This window comes from Brassica oleracea, chromosome C6 (assembly GCF_000695525.1).
Source record: "Brassica oleracea var. oleracea cultivar TO1000 chromosome C6, BOL, whole genome shotgun sequence".
Classification (NCBI taxonomy): domain Eukaryota; kingdom Viridiplantae; phylum Streptophyta; class Magnoliopsida; order Brassicales; family Brassicaceae; genus Brassica; species Brassica oleracea.
This window is the reverse complement of record NC_027753.1, coordinates 18,361,531-18,379,591: the sequence shown is the minus strand read 5'-3', so window position 1 is coordinate 18,379,591 and position 18,061 is coordinate 18,361,531. Positions and strand designations below refer to the sequence as shown.

The window sequence follows — 18,061 nt, the reverse complement described above, 5'->3', positions numbered from 1 at the left end:
TGGAATTTTTTTAGTACTGTAAGTATTAACTCGGAGGTTAAATTAACATGAAATTTTTAACTTTATTTGGAAAACCACTTGAGTTCAAAATTAACATGCAATTTAGGTCTCAGCCCTAAGTTTCATATTCTTCCAGTGATTTATAAAAAATATTGAACAGCCCTACTTGGAAGCTCACATAAAGATTGTCGGAGACCGTTTGTTCTCTTATTCTTAAAGGGCAACAACCTGTTTAGGACCATATAAACTCATAAGTTTGGCTCTAATAGTTTTTTTTTTGTTTGGAACACAAAAATAGTTTACTTACTAAAGTTGTGTTTAAAAAAAAAAATGTTTGTTTTTATTGGAAGAGGTAAGAAAAAAGTAAGAGACGGAAACTATCTCACTTGCACGTGAAAGTCTGGTGCTATTTGAATTGAAACCCAAGTGGCATGTTTTTGTTATTTTCTCTTATTTTTAGGGTTTTAAGGATTTACTAAAAGTTAAATGAATACTGATGTTTTTTAAGAAAAATTAATGGATCAAAATTAAGGTTTTTTGTCACGAAGACTTTCAAAACATTTACAGACAGTATACAGTGTATAGATTAAATGAAAATGCATTATTTAATTTGCTTTTCGTAATAAATACAGAACTTAATAGGAAACTATTGTCCGCTTCGGTAAAAAAAACTATTGTTCAAAAAAAATAATGTTTATTAATAAAAGAAATTGCAAATTACAAAACTGGCATTTACTACTTTGTATTTGTATTTCTTTGAATCGGACTTTGATTTAACATTACTAAATAACTCTATTCAATAAAGTTAACAAAAATATATGATTGGACAGTCATAAAGAAGCTATTTACTCTATTTTTTTTAATATATATTTTCGTCACCATCATCTTAAAAGAAAGGTCTTGAGAAAAATCAAATGCGTCTTTATCTCTTCAGTTTTATTTATTTATTTGAGAACTGATATTCAATTAAAACAAAGAGGTGTATAATATTACATCCCCAATGGGGCATATTCGATGGAGACTTCAAATAAAAATCCTAGTATTATAATAGCCCAGATTTTTATATCAACGAAACCAGTTGCCCATATTAGTATCCCATTGGATAGAATCACGAAGATGCCCATCAAAACCCAATCAAGTAGAGGCCCATCAAAACCCAATCAAGTAGAGGAAAAGTCAATTCTGGAAAATACATGCAGACTTTGGTTTTGTCGAAGATTGATGAAGATCCGAGAGATGGAGTGCACGAAAGAAATCATCTGCTAAATTGGCAAACCAGGAAGCATCAGGAGGTAAAGTACCAAACTTGCATCAACTAAGAGGAGAGATTAGGATTAGAATCCCGAAGACCTGATATTTTATTCCAGATAGTAGAGTCTATCAATTGCAAGACATGAGAAAATTAAGAACAAAGTCTCGAAATATTCCTCGATTAGATCGGAGACTGGTTATCTGGTGGGAATAAATCACTGGAAAACAGACTCTAGCTGATTATCAAGCAAATCTACAGCAACATTTGTTTCATAATCAAGCAGCTATCAACACAGAATAATCTGTTGCCGACAATCGAAAAAAGACTGTAGAAATCTACGGAATGATTTAGAAGGAAAAAGTGATGATCTTCACTGAATTGAACTCACTTATTTATAGGTGTAAATCCACAACAATTTGAGATAGGAGATGTATGGAATGAGACGTCTTGGATGAGTGCGTCGGTGATATTAATGAAAACATTAATTGTATTTAATAAATCTAACAGAGAACAGTAACGCCGCAGTTTTTTCTCAGCGAGAGGAAGAAGAAACATGTCATAACCTAAGTCAAATAATGTTTTTCGTACAGACCAACTTTAAAAATAATAGTCTTGCTGTATGGTCCATCCTAAGTCAAACTTCTTGGTTTTTTAGCAAGCCCAAATTAAACTTATCCCATTAATTGAAACACATCACTTTGGAGTTGACGGACACGTGTCGAGACTAGAACACTCGACTTAATGACGTGGCGCTGAGGTGTCTTCACAGAAGAGATACCAACATTTTTTTATATATATAGATAGATTTGTTTGATAATAATTTTTATTTGTACATAATATTATATTAAAATTTTATAACTTGATGCAGTTTGATGTAATTGTACTATTCATAATATTTATTTTTGTTAATTTATTATTAATTTTATGATATTTTATTTTCTTGAAAATTGAACTCTCGGAAATTTTATATTTGACTAAACTAAATAAGATAATACTATATTAAAAAATTGTTTTATATAATATATACAATATATTTCAGTTTGTGTTTTTATTTTCACCACAAAGAAACAACAACCATTGTAATTAGTTAATTTAAATTGATTTTAAATGCAGTGGTAGAATCTGTAAATAAAAATAAATACCAGAAAAATACTTAATTTATTGTAAATGCAATGACTAAATGTGTAAAAAAAATGAAGTATTTAATATGATATGCATGTTTTCAAATAATTCTCATTTATTATGTTATCCATGTTTCCAAACAGTACCAAAATGTACTTTAGTTTTAATAATATACTAGACCTTGACCGTGCGACCGCACATGTATTTAATTTTATGCTTTAATTTTTTGTTTGTACATAATGTTATATTTGTAAATGTAGTTGTATAAAATCGAGTAATTTTTTTTTTTTTTGTGTTTTAACGTAAAATGTATTACTAATATTGAGTATAGATCCAACATTTATATAATTAGATCCATGTCTAAGATATATGGCGAACAAATTTTTAAAATAAAAAGTATGATAAATAGACAATTATGAGTTAGTATGCTATTTTTAAATGGTACATTAGTTATAACATTTGTAAGAAAATAAAATGATTGTTAACTTCTATCTAATTTGGAACAAGTAAAAATTAAGATTTAAATCTGTAAGAAAATAAAATGAAAATTTAAATTTGATGTAACTAATAAAAAATTATAAATAAAAATTAAGTTTGTATTAAAGATAATTTTGGTTAGAGAGAATATAGGAAATAGTTTGATAGTTGATATTTATGGTCTAAATTTCGTATGAAAAGTGTCAATTATGGATATATTTTATACGTTAAATTTTCAGAAATTTTAAGTTGTTTAATCTGCAAGTCAAAGGGAAAGTCAAGGGGAAGGAATAATTGCTGTAACTAATTATGTGATTTAGTAACATGTAAGATATTATGTGATTTAGTAACTAATTATTGTTTTTGTGTGTTTTAGTTTCCAAATCTTATTGTTATAATAAATATTCCTTATTAGTTATGCAATTTTTATATGGAAATATAATAGGATCAAATATCGCAATTAAGTAGGTGTTATTTTTTGGATATATTTTATACATTAATTTTTGAAATTTAAACCTGACTGATCCGTAAGTTAACATTATGATTTTGGAAAAATCGATTTGTGTATACTGATTATCATTACATTTTATAGTTGTTAATATTATATATATAGGATATATTTCTATTGTTTGTATGAATTAATACAAAACTAAACATATAAATATTGTAGAATTGATGTTTGAGATTTTGTTTGTTTATAAAGGATAGAAAATCGATTTGTATAAGCTAAGAAGTGAGAAATGGAACCATTGATTCAGTAAGATGTGTATATAAATTGAGGTATTTAGGAATAATAGGTATTGGTTGTTGAATATGATAATGGAGGCGTGGAATTTTAATGTTGTAACGTTTTTTAAATTAAAAATACATTAATTTAACTAATCCATTATTTGGAAGATATCAAGATCCTGAAAGAGAGTTTCACCCGATCAGAGTTTATCTATGTACCACGAACGCAAAATTCAAAGGCGGATAGTCTAGCATGCAGTGCTAGAAAGCAATCGTCTTTCGTCGTTCACATGGATGCAGATCACCCGGTTTGGTTTACATAGGCAGTATGAGTATGTATTGTTGATGACAAAAAAAAAAGCTAATGCATTAATTAAACTGTAAAGGACAAAATATCTTTAAATATAAGTTTAGTTAATATCTTAGTGGCATGGAAGTGTAAATAATTTGCAAAACTAAGGGATGATTTAAATTTGTATTCCTCTTTTAATAGATTAGATATAAATGTCCACTCCAAAGAATAATAGTTACTAGAATGGACAATGAAGTGGATTTGTGTTACCAAAAAAAAGAAGGGAAAATTGTTTTTTTAGAGCAAAAAAATGATAATTATGTCCCTTTAGACTAATCATGTATACTTTATGTCTCATTAGGCTAAGTATTTTCAAAATGACAATAATGCTCTTAAAATTGTAATTTTTAAATATAATAAATAATGGGTTCGATCAAGCGGGATCGATCGATCCGAAATTACAAGGTCGAACGGATCGATCGATCCTAATCATTATGAAGAAAAAAAAACGCGGAGCATATACTGATCGACATGGTCCATTTCCCTCGATCGACAAAGGTCGATTTCATACAGATCGACCGATCTCGAATTATAGACCGATCGATCTCGTGCCCAGGTACGTATTCCAAATCGATTTCTTGGTTTTCTTCGGTTATATTCGGTTTGATTCACACTTGATTTGAACCGACCAAACACGATTTCAACTCTTTAAACTCGATTTCTTTGAGATGAAACCCATAATTTCTCATCTCCTTCACGAACAAAGGGCGAGAAAATCAAAGTCTCAAGTTCATAAACCCTAACTCACTCAATTTCACACTGATTTGGTAGAAATAATGTGAAATTTTGTTAACAATCAATGGAATATAGAAGACGGCGTGAGAAGAATGTTACCACGTTTTTTTTTCGTTTTGTTTTTTTTTTTAAATCGATTTTTTCAAAATATGAAAGTGAATATTCCCAAGTATTTTATTTCCATATTTTTAGGAACTGATTTTTTATCCGTAGAATACATCTAATCTGTAAAAATCGGTTTCTACAGGTTTTTAGAATTATAGTAATGTGTAGATTTTGATTTCTAAAGATTTTAGATCTGTAGGTTAAGCGCGGAATGTGTATTCAAAATATTTTAAGAATATTCTTATTTACGTAGATCACGTATTCTAAACATTGTAGATTCAATAAAAAAATAGATTTCATTTTCTACTTCGTAGCTCTACTTTGTAGAATGCTATTTCTACTTTATTTAGAACAAAATCTGAAAATTATGATTTAAAAAACTACCACTAAGTTCATATAGGTATTTTATCAATAGTTACTATTTTTCTTTTTTTTTTTTGTTTGTAAAACTATTTATTAAATTTATTTTCAAAAATATTAAAGGATATTATAGACAAAAATATTGCAAAATAGATATTAGTCTAAAATGAAATAGTTATCATTTTTTTGCTTTAAAAAAACAATTTTCCCAAAAAAAAAATGGGGCGGGTTTTGTTTTCTTGATGTTAAAATGGAGTAAACACCCAAAAAAATCAAAGAATTGAAAACCATTTCACTACGGCCCGGCGAGGTCCATTGGACACGAATGCTAATGGCATATGGAGTAATTAAAAGGTAGCTTGCGGGGTAGAACTGTGATGTAAAGCCCACAACATAATTGGTTTAATTGGTCTCACATCATATAACGGGACCCACTGTCTGTGCCATCGTCGGAAAGTTTCCGACGGAAACTAAACCTCCCCTAAAGGTGATTTCGTCGTACGGGTCAGCTCGGCTTGATTTTTCAAATCTGCGTGATTTGAGGAATCGAGTGGGGGGTGGATGAGTTTGGACCGGGCCCTCTTTTGATGTTCATTTGGTCTTGAATTTTAGCACGTAACCCAACCTTCTTCCACTAAAATTCTCAGTCTCTTAGTATATTTTTAGAATTTGCCATTATCCATCTATTTCTGAATTATATTTTCTGGTTTACTCAAATAAATATGAAGCACTAACATATAAGAATTTAGTATAGCAATTTCAGTAGTTAGTGGAGTTTTCGAATAAAATTATTATATAATGTGTTTGTTTCAAGCAAGCTCACACTTTGCTTCATATTTCATTACTTTCACAGACTTTCTCCTCTTTTTTATTGTTTCGCCTATTGTCAAGACATAAGAAGTGCCGAGAGGTGCTAGTGCACGTAACATAACAGACTAACAAAAAGAAGACTTTCTTAATAATGTTCAAATATCTATCTTTTATCAAAGACATGCATATTTATATTACACACATTGAAAGTTTATGATATGAAAATTATATCAACAGTTTATAATTAGATGATATCATTTACTGAGGTTTTTAGCCAGTCACGCCTATAATTTTAATTAGGTTTTATGATATTTTTCTTGTGAAATAACCTAAACGTAACTGGTTTAGGGTATCTTCAGAATATTGCATATAAATGCCGTCGATACTGGTGGGAATGAACGAAAAAAGGAAAGACACCTAGGGAGCTCTCTCATCAGTGTCTTAGCTGGCTCACTCCACTCCTATATGAAACATCGTTATCGTCCTTTGCAGTTTGCTCATATTTATTACTTTTCTTTCCTCAAAACAACAAATGAAAACTATCGTGGCACCACCAAATAAAGTTACTTTGAAATTAATGCATGTTTTTGTATTTATTCATCTAAGTGAAGATATAAATGAATGTTTCTTACTTCATCTTAATAAATGTTTTCAAGTTTACTTGGCCTTTTCTGGTAATATATTTGTTTCCCTATTATTGATATCCCATATATAATTGAAGATTTTTTAAAAAATTAAAACCTTAATTTTGTGTTAATTAAAAAAAACCTACGTGGAGCACCTAATATAAATCATAGTTTAATATAACGTTGTCACATATTTCCATAACTATGTATCATATCAAAAGTCGTTTTTTTTGTCATACCCGTATTAAGACCAACGAGTACCTTATATATCAGTTCTTTGTGTATTATGAGTAAGGTTCTTGCCTGTTAAACGTTTCTTTCAAAAGCTGAACCTACACCAAAGATAAATGAAGAACAAATCACATGATTATTAAACAAATCAAAGAAGACTGTTGCGAATGTGACTCTTTTTGGATATAAATATATATTAAGTACAATCCGTCTAAATCCATTAAAAACCGAGGAGTAAACAAAAAAGGAATCGTACAAACTGTTCATTATTATTAGGTTCATCACATACGAGTTGAGTAAACTGGAATTTCTACATTAGTTGAATTTTTGTTATTCTACGTTGAAGACAACAATATAATTGGAACTCTATAAAATATACTCGAGTGGACATTCAATCTCCTATACAGTATAACATATAGTAAGAACGAGTATGTATTTAACTAATCAAAAAATCCTTTTATATTGTATACAAAAAAAATATTTCAAAACCATATCAGTATAAAACATAATTAATATACGGTTTGTCTGTTATTAATGTTTGTTAAGTCATTTTAATTCAAAATGAACCAAACCATAATCAATCAAATACTTTTGGTGGTTTCGGTTAGAATGCATAAATTTTTTTTATGTCAGTGATTTACGCACAATATAGAATAATAGAATTTAGGTAAGTATAATTTATATTTTTCGCTATTAAAAGAAACAAATAAATACAGAATATTTATGTATATATCTAACTAGAAAGTCACCAAACGATCGTATATATCAAATATTTATGCTTGGTACACAATTCTTCATTAGGTAAATATGGAAATTTATATTGAAGACTAAATATGACTTCAGAACTAAGAAATGAATTGCCTAAATTTTTTTGGTAGTTAAGGAAAACGCTAATAATGTGCTTTTGTAATAGTTAATGATAATGAATGTATCACGTAAACATAACTATCAGTCTTATATAAACTAGACCTGAGTATTCGAGTCCCAATCGGATTTCGAATTTGTCCAATTGAGTTTCGATTTTTCGGGTTTATCAAAATTATCCCAATTCGGGTTAAATAGAAGTTTGGTTTGAGACCGGTTTGGGTTCTATCGAGTTCGAGCCGGAGTGTAACCGCTATATATTGACATAATTGTATTTTGAGCAACTGTAACTTATTTACTAAATGAAAGCAATATATTTATTTACCAGACACGAGTTCAAACAAAGCAGAATCTTAAATCCTAATAAGGTATAATATTAGTGTGTATAAGTTTCAATTGAATGGTTAACTTTTTCCAAATTATATTTTATTTTTAGATTAGTTATTAACCTCAACACTAACAATACCGAAGCCCCGTACCAAGATCTCAAAATTATATTTTATTTTTAGATTAGTTATTGGTACGGGGCTTCGGTATTGTTAGTGTTGAGGTTAATAACTAAAAAAATTATAATCTGTAATTTGTGCTAATTAAAAAGTGTGACATTATAATTGGAATGAAATTTTGCTTACGTGGTGACTTTATAATCAATTGAAAATTTTATTGGTCCAAAATTAAATTGCTAGAGAATATGATATTATATAGTATGCCCATTATGGACCATTCATTTATCAAATTGAAATTTATTATATATTCTTTCTTTAAATAAAACCTACAGAATTACCTAATATGATTAAAATATATATGGAAATTAATGATTTTAAATAATAAAGATTTGATAAGAATCTGCATACTTTTTATCATTTTTGTTTATTTCTTTATTATTAAAATAAATTACACAATTACATTAATCAAATAAAAAAACTAGATATTTTTGTATATGTTGTATTTTGAATTTTTTAAAACGAGTATAAATTACTAAAACTGTTAAAAGTCTCGCATAACCTTTTGTGATCAAGGTTTGATTTTTTTTTCTATATTAAGATATAATGATTATAAGACCATGTGAATAAATGATTTTTTTAATAGGTTTTTATGTTAATATATATATATATATATTTCATATCATTTAAATTAAATTATACATCATATGAAAATACATATCATATGAAAATACATACTTTTTTTATCATCAACTTATACAGACTCATACCGGCTAGGTAAACCAAACCGGGATATCTTGATCCATGTGAATGACGAAAGACATACTTATATTTTCATATTTTCATTAAACATATATTGAAAAGTTAATATTTTAATTTTGAAATCTTCATGGTTTTCTTAAATGATTATAAATTATTAAAACTACTAAACATCCCACATTGGAAAAAATCGTTGGTGTAAAATTTTGTAACACAAATATGCAAATAATCATAAAATTATATAAGTAGAAACCTCATTTAATAAATATCCATATTAAAAGTATACTATATATCTATATTAATATCATTTAAATTTAATTATATATCATATACCATAGATAAGATTGATTGTTTTGATTTATTTACCCTAAAATAATTGTGAATTAACAAAAATGATCGTTTGATCTATATGCACACGCTAATTTATTACATAATAGTAATTGATTTCTTAGTTATTTAGTATATATACTTATTATTTTATTATTTCAAAATATGCAGAAAACATAAAATAAGTAATAAATATAAAATATTTATTCTGCAAAAGGTGCAGATCTTAACCTATGTTTGTATCTCTTTAATAATTTTAAATCTTAAACATTTTCTAAATCTCATACCAAAACAAACAAACAAAATGAGAGTAAACTCCAAAATCAATATTTATATCGAGCAATAACCAAAATGAAAAAGAGACACAAAAAGAAAAAAATATTGAAGATACATAGGATTGGCACGTGAACGTAAACTTCTCACGACCATAATTAACTTTTAAATTTCTAAATCATGGTATAAAATTGAGCTGACATAGTTTCATTGTAACCAAATAGTAGACGTGGAATTCGTCGGCCTAAACGTTAAGAACGTTCTTATGCGATAAATGATTTTTTGACCTAAAACATTTTTTAAAACTGGATCAACTCATCTGTAAATAAATTATGTAATTAACAAAAAGTTAAAAAAAAATAAGGGCCAAACTATTAATTTGATCAACAATATAAATTTATTTTTCCATACAATATTTCTTAAATAATTTTCATATAAATTTAACATGCGCAAGGCGCAGGTCTTATCCTAGTTAAGAGGGTGTTATTGGTTTCTGCATTTTAATGGATTTGTAAATCCAAACTAAATGTAGTGTTATTGGTTCTATTATTTTAAAATTCACATTCAAATCCATAGTTATTGGTTTTATGATTTTAATATAAATTTTAGAATCATGTGTTATTCAATAATAAAGATTTGTGTATGGATTTAATTTGAAACTGGATTTGATTGGATTTGTAACTATTTTAAAGAGTAAAATACAAATGATCAAATTTTGGGTTTAACCTTGTTATTTGGGTTGGATTTGTTTTATATTGTTTTTTTTCATTCTTTATAGTTTTGTGTCCCAACAAACATCGGTTGATGCATTACTTCAAATTTTATACATTGTTTTTTGTTCATGTTAAAAACATGCACTAAGCACATGTCCATACAAACATATTGTATAATGTATACGATAATGAAAAAGAGATAGCAACGAGAGATGTATTCCATATGAACGTATCCCCACCAATTGTGTGCGACCAGCTTTTGATGCTTAGCAAAATGAAAAAGAGGCAAGAAAGATGATGAATGGTGGAGAAGATGAAGTCGTCGATAAGTTCCGAGAATACTCCTATGAGATTTCTGAAAAGATGACAAGTAAATTTGTTTTGTCAGAGATTTTTACTTTTGATCCGATCAAATTTCCGATAACATGGTGAATAGTTTGATCCGAATTTTCTGAGGAGATGCCGTGAAAAGTTTGTGACAATCCATGTTCTTGGAAGTTGCAGTCGGAGAACATAATGTTCTCTTGTAGTGCTTTATTTAGGTCTAGTTACAAATCCATTGATTTATAACAATTCATTTATTTGATTTCAAAATACTCGTATCAATAATTCTCAAATCTATTTATTTGATTTGAAAATCACTGGATTTATGGAAGATTTCTAAATATAAGAATAATTTATAAATCCACTAAACTACCAGAACCAATAACCCCCACTTAGATATACTAGCGAATCATGTTTCATTTTCTTCTAGTAATCATAAATTGTGTAATTGGTAACCATCATAGAAAAATCAGGAATTATAATGCAAATTTGTAGAGAATTATAATGCTGAGAAATATTTGTTACATTTAGTAGTCATGTACGATGACCCAATATCTGCCAGGTACATCTATCTCCATCCTGAATCTCAAAATCTTATTCAGGAAGATAATTCTCATATCACATCGATATTTTATTTTCATTTTCTGGACCAACCAGAAAATCTGAATCATCAAGATGAGTATTCAAGCTATGAAAAGATGGTCCGGGCTCATAAGAGATGAAGTTTATTTCACTTCCTTTCTCTTTTTTTTTTTGAATCTCGATATAGATCGGATAAATATTTGGCGTACGTAAACTACGTACCCAATTTTCTTTCTGGCCGTATCTATAGCAAACCTTTTATTTGATTTTAAAATACTCGTATCAATAATTCTCAAATCTATTTATTTGATTTGAAAATCACTGGATTTATGGAAGATTTCTAAATATAAGAAGAATTTATAAATCCACTAAACTACCAGAACCAATAACCCCCACTTAGATATACTAGCGAATCATGTTTCATTTTCTTCTAGTAATCATAAATTGTGTAATTGGTAACCATCATAGAAAAATCAGGAATTATAATGCAAATTTGTAGAGAATTATAATGCAATTTTGTTCCTTCTTAATTTTGATAAAGAATCATCATTTCTCATCGTTTTTAAAATTTTATTCATATTCATTATTTTCCTATATATTCCTGATGTTTTTATGATGGTTACCGGAAATCTCTCCTAATCCAGAAATAACCATTGATAATACATTTTCAAGGCATAAATATTTTTTTACTATACAAACAGAAATTGGAAACATGAGACAGTCCAACTAGAAAGAACCCACAAAGTTATATTTAGTTTAATCATGTAACTATATAAAATGTTAATTAAAGAAACTTTCAAATGAAGTAGTGTTCCAAAAAAAAAAACAAAAAAAAAAACTTTCAAATGCACAGACGTTACATACTATAACAGATGATAAAGTAATGACGGTTACAAATTAGAATGGACTAAATAGTTTATTAGCGAAAAAAAGATATACATGTAATTTAGTGGTTTCTGTCATTACTCAAATTCAAACCTACATATTGCATGAAAAATAAACATATTCGGACCAGTTGATGAGTTGAAATGCTAAAATAGTGTTGTGGTAAACTTACTAACCTAATTATATATTAAGCGGTTTAATGTAAATAGGAAATCATAGTTTTTTTTTTACAACAAATAGAAAATCATAGTTAGTCACCTCACATCTGATCAAAACATATTGCAGTTCTCTCCAGATGCAGTATACTTATGTCATAAACTGCACATTAGCTCACTGTGGAGTTAGCTGTTAGTCAAATCCAAAGTCATAATGCACAGAATCTAATACATTTGTAACACAATCTCTGAAACAAATGACACATCGAATGAATCTTTAATTACAATATCTTAATATAGGCTTCTCTTTTATCTTTAAGCTACTAGTACTACTTATGAAATATTTAAATGAGATTAAAAAAGAAAGTAATATTTCCAAGGCAGTGAGACATAAACACTGCAGGTTACTATCTCTTCATTTGCATCTTGCAGTGCTTGGTTTTCTGACTTACATAATTTTATAATCAGATAAAGATACCGTTTTAAAATCAAGAATACTATCAAATATTATATAAAAACCAAAATTTGATTCCAAAAAAACAACTTTTTACTTTTAAATTTTGTTTTTCCATCAACTGTCTTGTCTCATACCCTAATAAAAAAAAATTTCTTCTTTCTCTAGCAACTGCCTACAAAGAACAAAGAGGAGAAAAAACTTTTTGGGTCACAAGCCAAGCACATAAGACATTTGTTGTGGTTGTCTTTGCTTATTAAGCCAGACTCTCAAGTCACAAAGAAGTGGAAGAAACTATCCCAAAAGCAACCAACACATTTCTCTCTCTCTTTCTCTGTCTCTCTTCCATGGACTTGCAACTGAAGCTATGGAGAAGTCAGCAGCAGAATGAGTCAGAAGAACAAAGCTCTGCAGCTAAGATATCAAACTTTTTCTTAGATCAGATTCGATCCCAAACTGCAAGTTCTGCTGCTGCTCTACCTCTCTTTGTCCCTGAACCCACCTCATCTCCCTCAGTCTCATGTTTCTCTCCTAACACGTCCTCTTCCAGGTTTCTCAGTAAGTGGTTCCTTCTTTTCAAAAGGGCAAAAGACTATTTCACTCAAATGTTGAAGTTATTAATGCTCATTCGTTTATCTGGGTTTTGTCTATCTTTTTAGAGATGGGAAACTTATTTAGCTTGGCACAATGGCAAGAACTTGAGCTACAAGCACTGATCTACAGATACATGTTGGCTGGTGCTTCTGTTCCTCAAGAGCTTCTCTTACCCATCCAGAAAAGTCTATTTCAATCTCCTTTGAATTTCCTTCACCATCCTCAGCAACAGAACTTCCCTCATCACCAACCTTGTGAGTCTCTCTCTCCCTCTTGTTTATGCTTCCTTGGAAAATATCTAAAAACTCTAACTTATAGACTCACTAAAGAATAAAGTCAATACATCTATCCGCAAAAGGCTACTTTGCAATACAGCGAGAACTTAACCTCCTTTGTAGAACATCTATGAGAAACAGAGAACAAAACAAGTTGGGTTTATTAAACATTCTTAATCATTGTCTTGAGTTAGATTTTTTTTTTTTGGTTGATAGTAAGTTAGAAGCAAACATGGTACTAATGAATATATACACACTGATATTAAAAAAACAGGGCATTGGGGAAGAGGAGCAATGGATCCTGAGCCAGGGAGGTGCAAGAGAACAGACGGGAAGAAATGGAGATGTTCTAGAGATGTAGTAGGCGGTCACAAGTATTGCGACCGCCACATCCACCGTGGTCGAAACCGTTCAAGAAAGCCTGTGGAAACTGCCAAACCCGCCACCGCAACCGCCGCATCTTCCTTTGTCTTAGGCGAGGATCTTGGTCATGGACCAAACAATCTCTTCTTCTCATCTGACTCTTCACATTCTTCAACTAAACATCTCCACCTTACTAGTCATCAAAGGTACACAAAAAAAACTCAGTTTAATTGAAGTCATTATACGCTTTGGTGGAGAATATTGAGATTTAAGACAAGTGTTTTGTTTTTCATAATAACGGAAGACTAATTAAAAAGGAAAGCCCTACATGACAGTAGATAAATCTGTTGAAATTATTAAAACTCCCTGTTGTTTGGGATTTGAGAATAGTTATTGCACTGTGAAGTGATGCTGTGAGGAAGGGGTAATGTTGGCAATTGGGTGACAGAGATACTTATCATTATTTTGTGAAAAAATAATAAAAAACTTTCTTATTTTCCTTCTTTGTTGAGAGAGACAATGATAACACTTGGATTTGATAGAATCTATTTTTTTTACTAGTTGGGTGAGGCTTTTCAATCAGAGGAGTAGAAAGAGAGAGAGAGAGAGAGATGTATACTAGATAATGACATTGGTAGGACCTCACTGAAAGCTGACCAAACCTGCATAGAAGAAAAACAAAAGCTTTAAGATTCTGCAATCACTTCCCCTAAGACCACATTTCATAAAGAAGAAAAAACAACTTAAGTTATTGATTTATTTATCTAGCTCAATCCCGTTTGATAGTGGAAAATCATGTGCCATTAGTAGGACATGTTTATTGACTTAATCATACTTTATACTCTACTTAAATGGAGCAAAAAGTTTTGAATCTTTTTTTTTTGACAATGTTCATGTCTTGTTCTAATTATAAAAGATGTGAGTTTTGTCTCTCACAGTTGTTCTTCAGGGATGAAACAAGAAAGTAACAAAAAGAGGCCATATGAAGCTCACAGTGGACTCATCAATGGAAGATCAGATGATGGTAACACCCTGAGGCCTTTCTTTGACGACTGGCCACGATCATCTGATTCTACCTCAAGTCCAATGAGCTCATCCAATTGTCATCTGTCCATCTCCATGCCCGGTAACACTTCATCAGACGTCTCTCTAAAACTTTCCACAGGCGATGAAGTAGAAGAAGCCAACAACAATGAGAGGGAGCAGCAACAAAACATGAATTGGTGGAGCAGTGGAGGGAATCACCACAACATGGGTGGACCATTGGCTGAAGCCTTGAGGTCAGCCTCTTCAACGTCAAGTGTTCTTCATCAAATGGGAATCTCAGCTCAAGTCTTTCATTGAAGAAAATGTTACACAACCCAAATCAAGTCCTCTTCTAAGCTTTCCTTTGAGACTGCAACTTTCTGCAGATGTCTTTCTCTGTGTTTCAGTGATGTTGTGAGTCCCTCTGCAGAAATATATGTAACAAAGTTTGAGACATGTATAAGCAATGGAACTTTATTTTTATAATCAAAACTAATATGATACTCTTCAAGTCCACTCTATGAGATATCCTTAATGCATTCAAAGCTGCTTATCAGTCTTTTAAGTTTTGAGTTACAATGTGAATGATTCAGGAACAGTCATTGAAGCTTATTATGTTACTCTCCACTAACAGAATTAGGCATCGGCATATAAACAGTTAAACGAAAACCGAACCGAGAACTAACTGAAAAACTAAAATATATGCATGGTTTTTATGTTTTTGAAATCGAAAATCGAACCAAAAACCGAATTCATACCTAAATGTGTAGAATACAGTTTTGCCTAAAACATTAATTCTTATCAGTTTTAAATTTACCAAATATTTCTAAAAATCATTTTCTATATTTAATAAGAAGTCACTTAAATGACTTTTGCTTAGGTGTCAATCATGGAGAGAGTTTAAGAAAAATTGTTATAATTTGATTGGTTGAACTTTTTAATTATTTTAATTAGATCTAAAATAAAAGATAAGCATAAAACTAATTAATACCACTTACCAAATAGCCAAAATGATATTACAAATAATAATTTATAGTAACTAATTGTCAAAATTATAGAAAATGTAGTAATGTTTGATTGTTTATTTGTATATTTATTTACTACATAAAATAATTACTAGAATCGATATAAAGATTTCACATTCTTATATAAAACATTATATTCGTATATAAAGAATGATAATAATTATTAATGTCTTATAATGTCCATATATGTCTTATAGGTCATTTATAAAACAATTAAAACATTTATAAAATTATTTATCATGGCTTACAAAATTATTTTATCTGAATTTTAAATTATTTATATGTGTTTATAAAAAATTTATAAAAATATAAAAAAATTCTCCTATATATTAAACGAGAAGTCACTTACGTGATTTTTGTCGATCATTTGTGAAAGATTAAGAAAATTGTTATTATGATTTGTTTGGTCGATAAATTATATTACAAATAATTATTTATGAAACTAATTGTTGAAATTATATAAAGAATAATAATGTTTGATCAATTCTTTTTTATTTATTTATAAACTAAATAATAATATGAACGAAACTTTTTCTATTTTTTTAATTATTTTAATTAGATATAAAAGGTAAGTGTAGAACTAATTAATATCACTTACCAAATAGCCTAAATGATATTACAAATAATAATTTATGGTAACTAATTGTCAAAATTGTAGAAACTGTAGTAATGCTTGATTGTTTATTTGTATATTTATATACTACATAAAATAATTACTAGAATCGATATAAAGATTTCACATTCTTATATAAAACATTATATTCGTATATAAAGAATGATAATAATTATTAATGTCTTATAATGTCCATATATGTCTTATAGGTCATTTATAAAACAATTAAAACATTTATAAAATTATTTATCATGGCTTACAAAATTATTTTATCTGAATTTTAAATTATTTATATGTGTTTATAAAAAATTTATAAAAATATAAAAAAATTCTCCTATATATTAAACGAGAAGTCACTTACGTGATTTTTGTCGATCATTTGTGAAAGATTAAGAAAATTGTTATTATGATTTGTTTGGTCGATAAATTATATTACAAATAATTATTTATGAAACTAATTGTTGAAATTATATAAAGAATAATAATGTTTGATCAATTCTTTTTTATTTATTTATAAACTAAATAATAATATGAACGAAACTTTTTCTATTTTTTTAATTATTTTAATTAGATATAAAATAAAAAGTAAGTCTAAAAATAATTATTATCACTTGCCACATAATCTAAATGATATTACAAATAATAATTAATGGTAGCTAATTTTCAAAGTTATAGAAAGTGTAATAATGTTTGATCAACTCTTTTTATATTTATATACTACATAAAATAATGAATAGAAAATAATTTATAGAAATCAATATAATGATTTCATATTCATATAAAAATATATTCGTATCTATAATAATAATTAATCTCTTATAATAACCATATATGCTTCATAAATAATTAGATTTTGAAGATTGGATGGATTATATTTAATGAAAATGTGAGAAATTTGATTTTAAAAATGTTTACATTTAAGTCAGATAATATAGTGAATAAGTGGTAATGTTATGATTGAAAAGAATTCTAAGATGGATTTTTGTTTTATTGATTGTAAGTTTTGTATTATAATTTAAAAATAGAAATAAATATTTAGCAAAAAATATAAAAAAAAATTAGGAAAACATTAGCAAAATTTAATAAAAAGAACAAAATGATATTGAAAAAAATAAAAAAGACCGAAGAAGATGCATATTATGTCTTGGTGAAGTTAATTCGATAATTACATATATAATTCCACAAGCATTTGTTATTAATAAATATTCATCAGTTACTTTTACATCAAATTTATTGAAACTTTACGACTGTTTTTTTAACTATTTGAAGTTAAAAGTTATATTTAATGTTTCTAATTATTATTCAAAACTTATAACATTGTATACATAATATATATTTTTATACGACCTGAACGTGAAACTTCCCCTCGTCTATATCAAATCTCTCTATCTGACTTGCAACACTTTCATCAACCTTCAAACACCAACCAAACTGGAGGGTTATGCCGGGCATTTTCAATGGGAGAAGCAGCCTGAAAAAGATGCTCAACAATTCCAAATTTAAATACAGCTCGAACAACAACACACCATAAAGAAATCTGTATCGAGCAATTCAGAAACCAGATGTTATCAATCCCATGCTACTCTA

The 18,061-nt window shown here is 28.5% G+C and overlaps 1 protein-coding gene across 1 annotated transcript; it reads left to right on the top strand.

Moving 5' to 3' along the window:
- The first annotated feature begins 12,779 nt into the window (after window positions 1–12,779).
- Window positions 12,780–15,375, top strand: LOC106298788 (growth-regulating factor 4-like). Its single transcript, XM_013734924.1, has 4 exons — window positions 12,780–13,136; window positions 13,238–13,426; window positions 13,722–14,016; window positions 14,749–15,375. Exons 1-4 carry the CDS (start codon window positions 12,926–12,928, stop codon window positions 15,152–15,154), a joined length of 1,101 nt encoding a protein of 366 aa, XP_013590378.1. The 5' UTR covers window positions 12,780–12,925; the 3' UTR covers window positions 15,155–15,375.
- The last annotated feature ends 2,686 nt before the right edge of the window (window positions 15,376–18,061 follow it).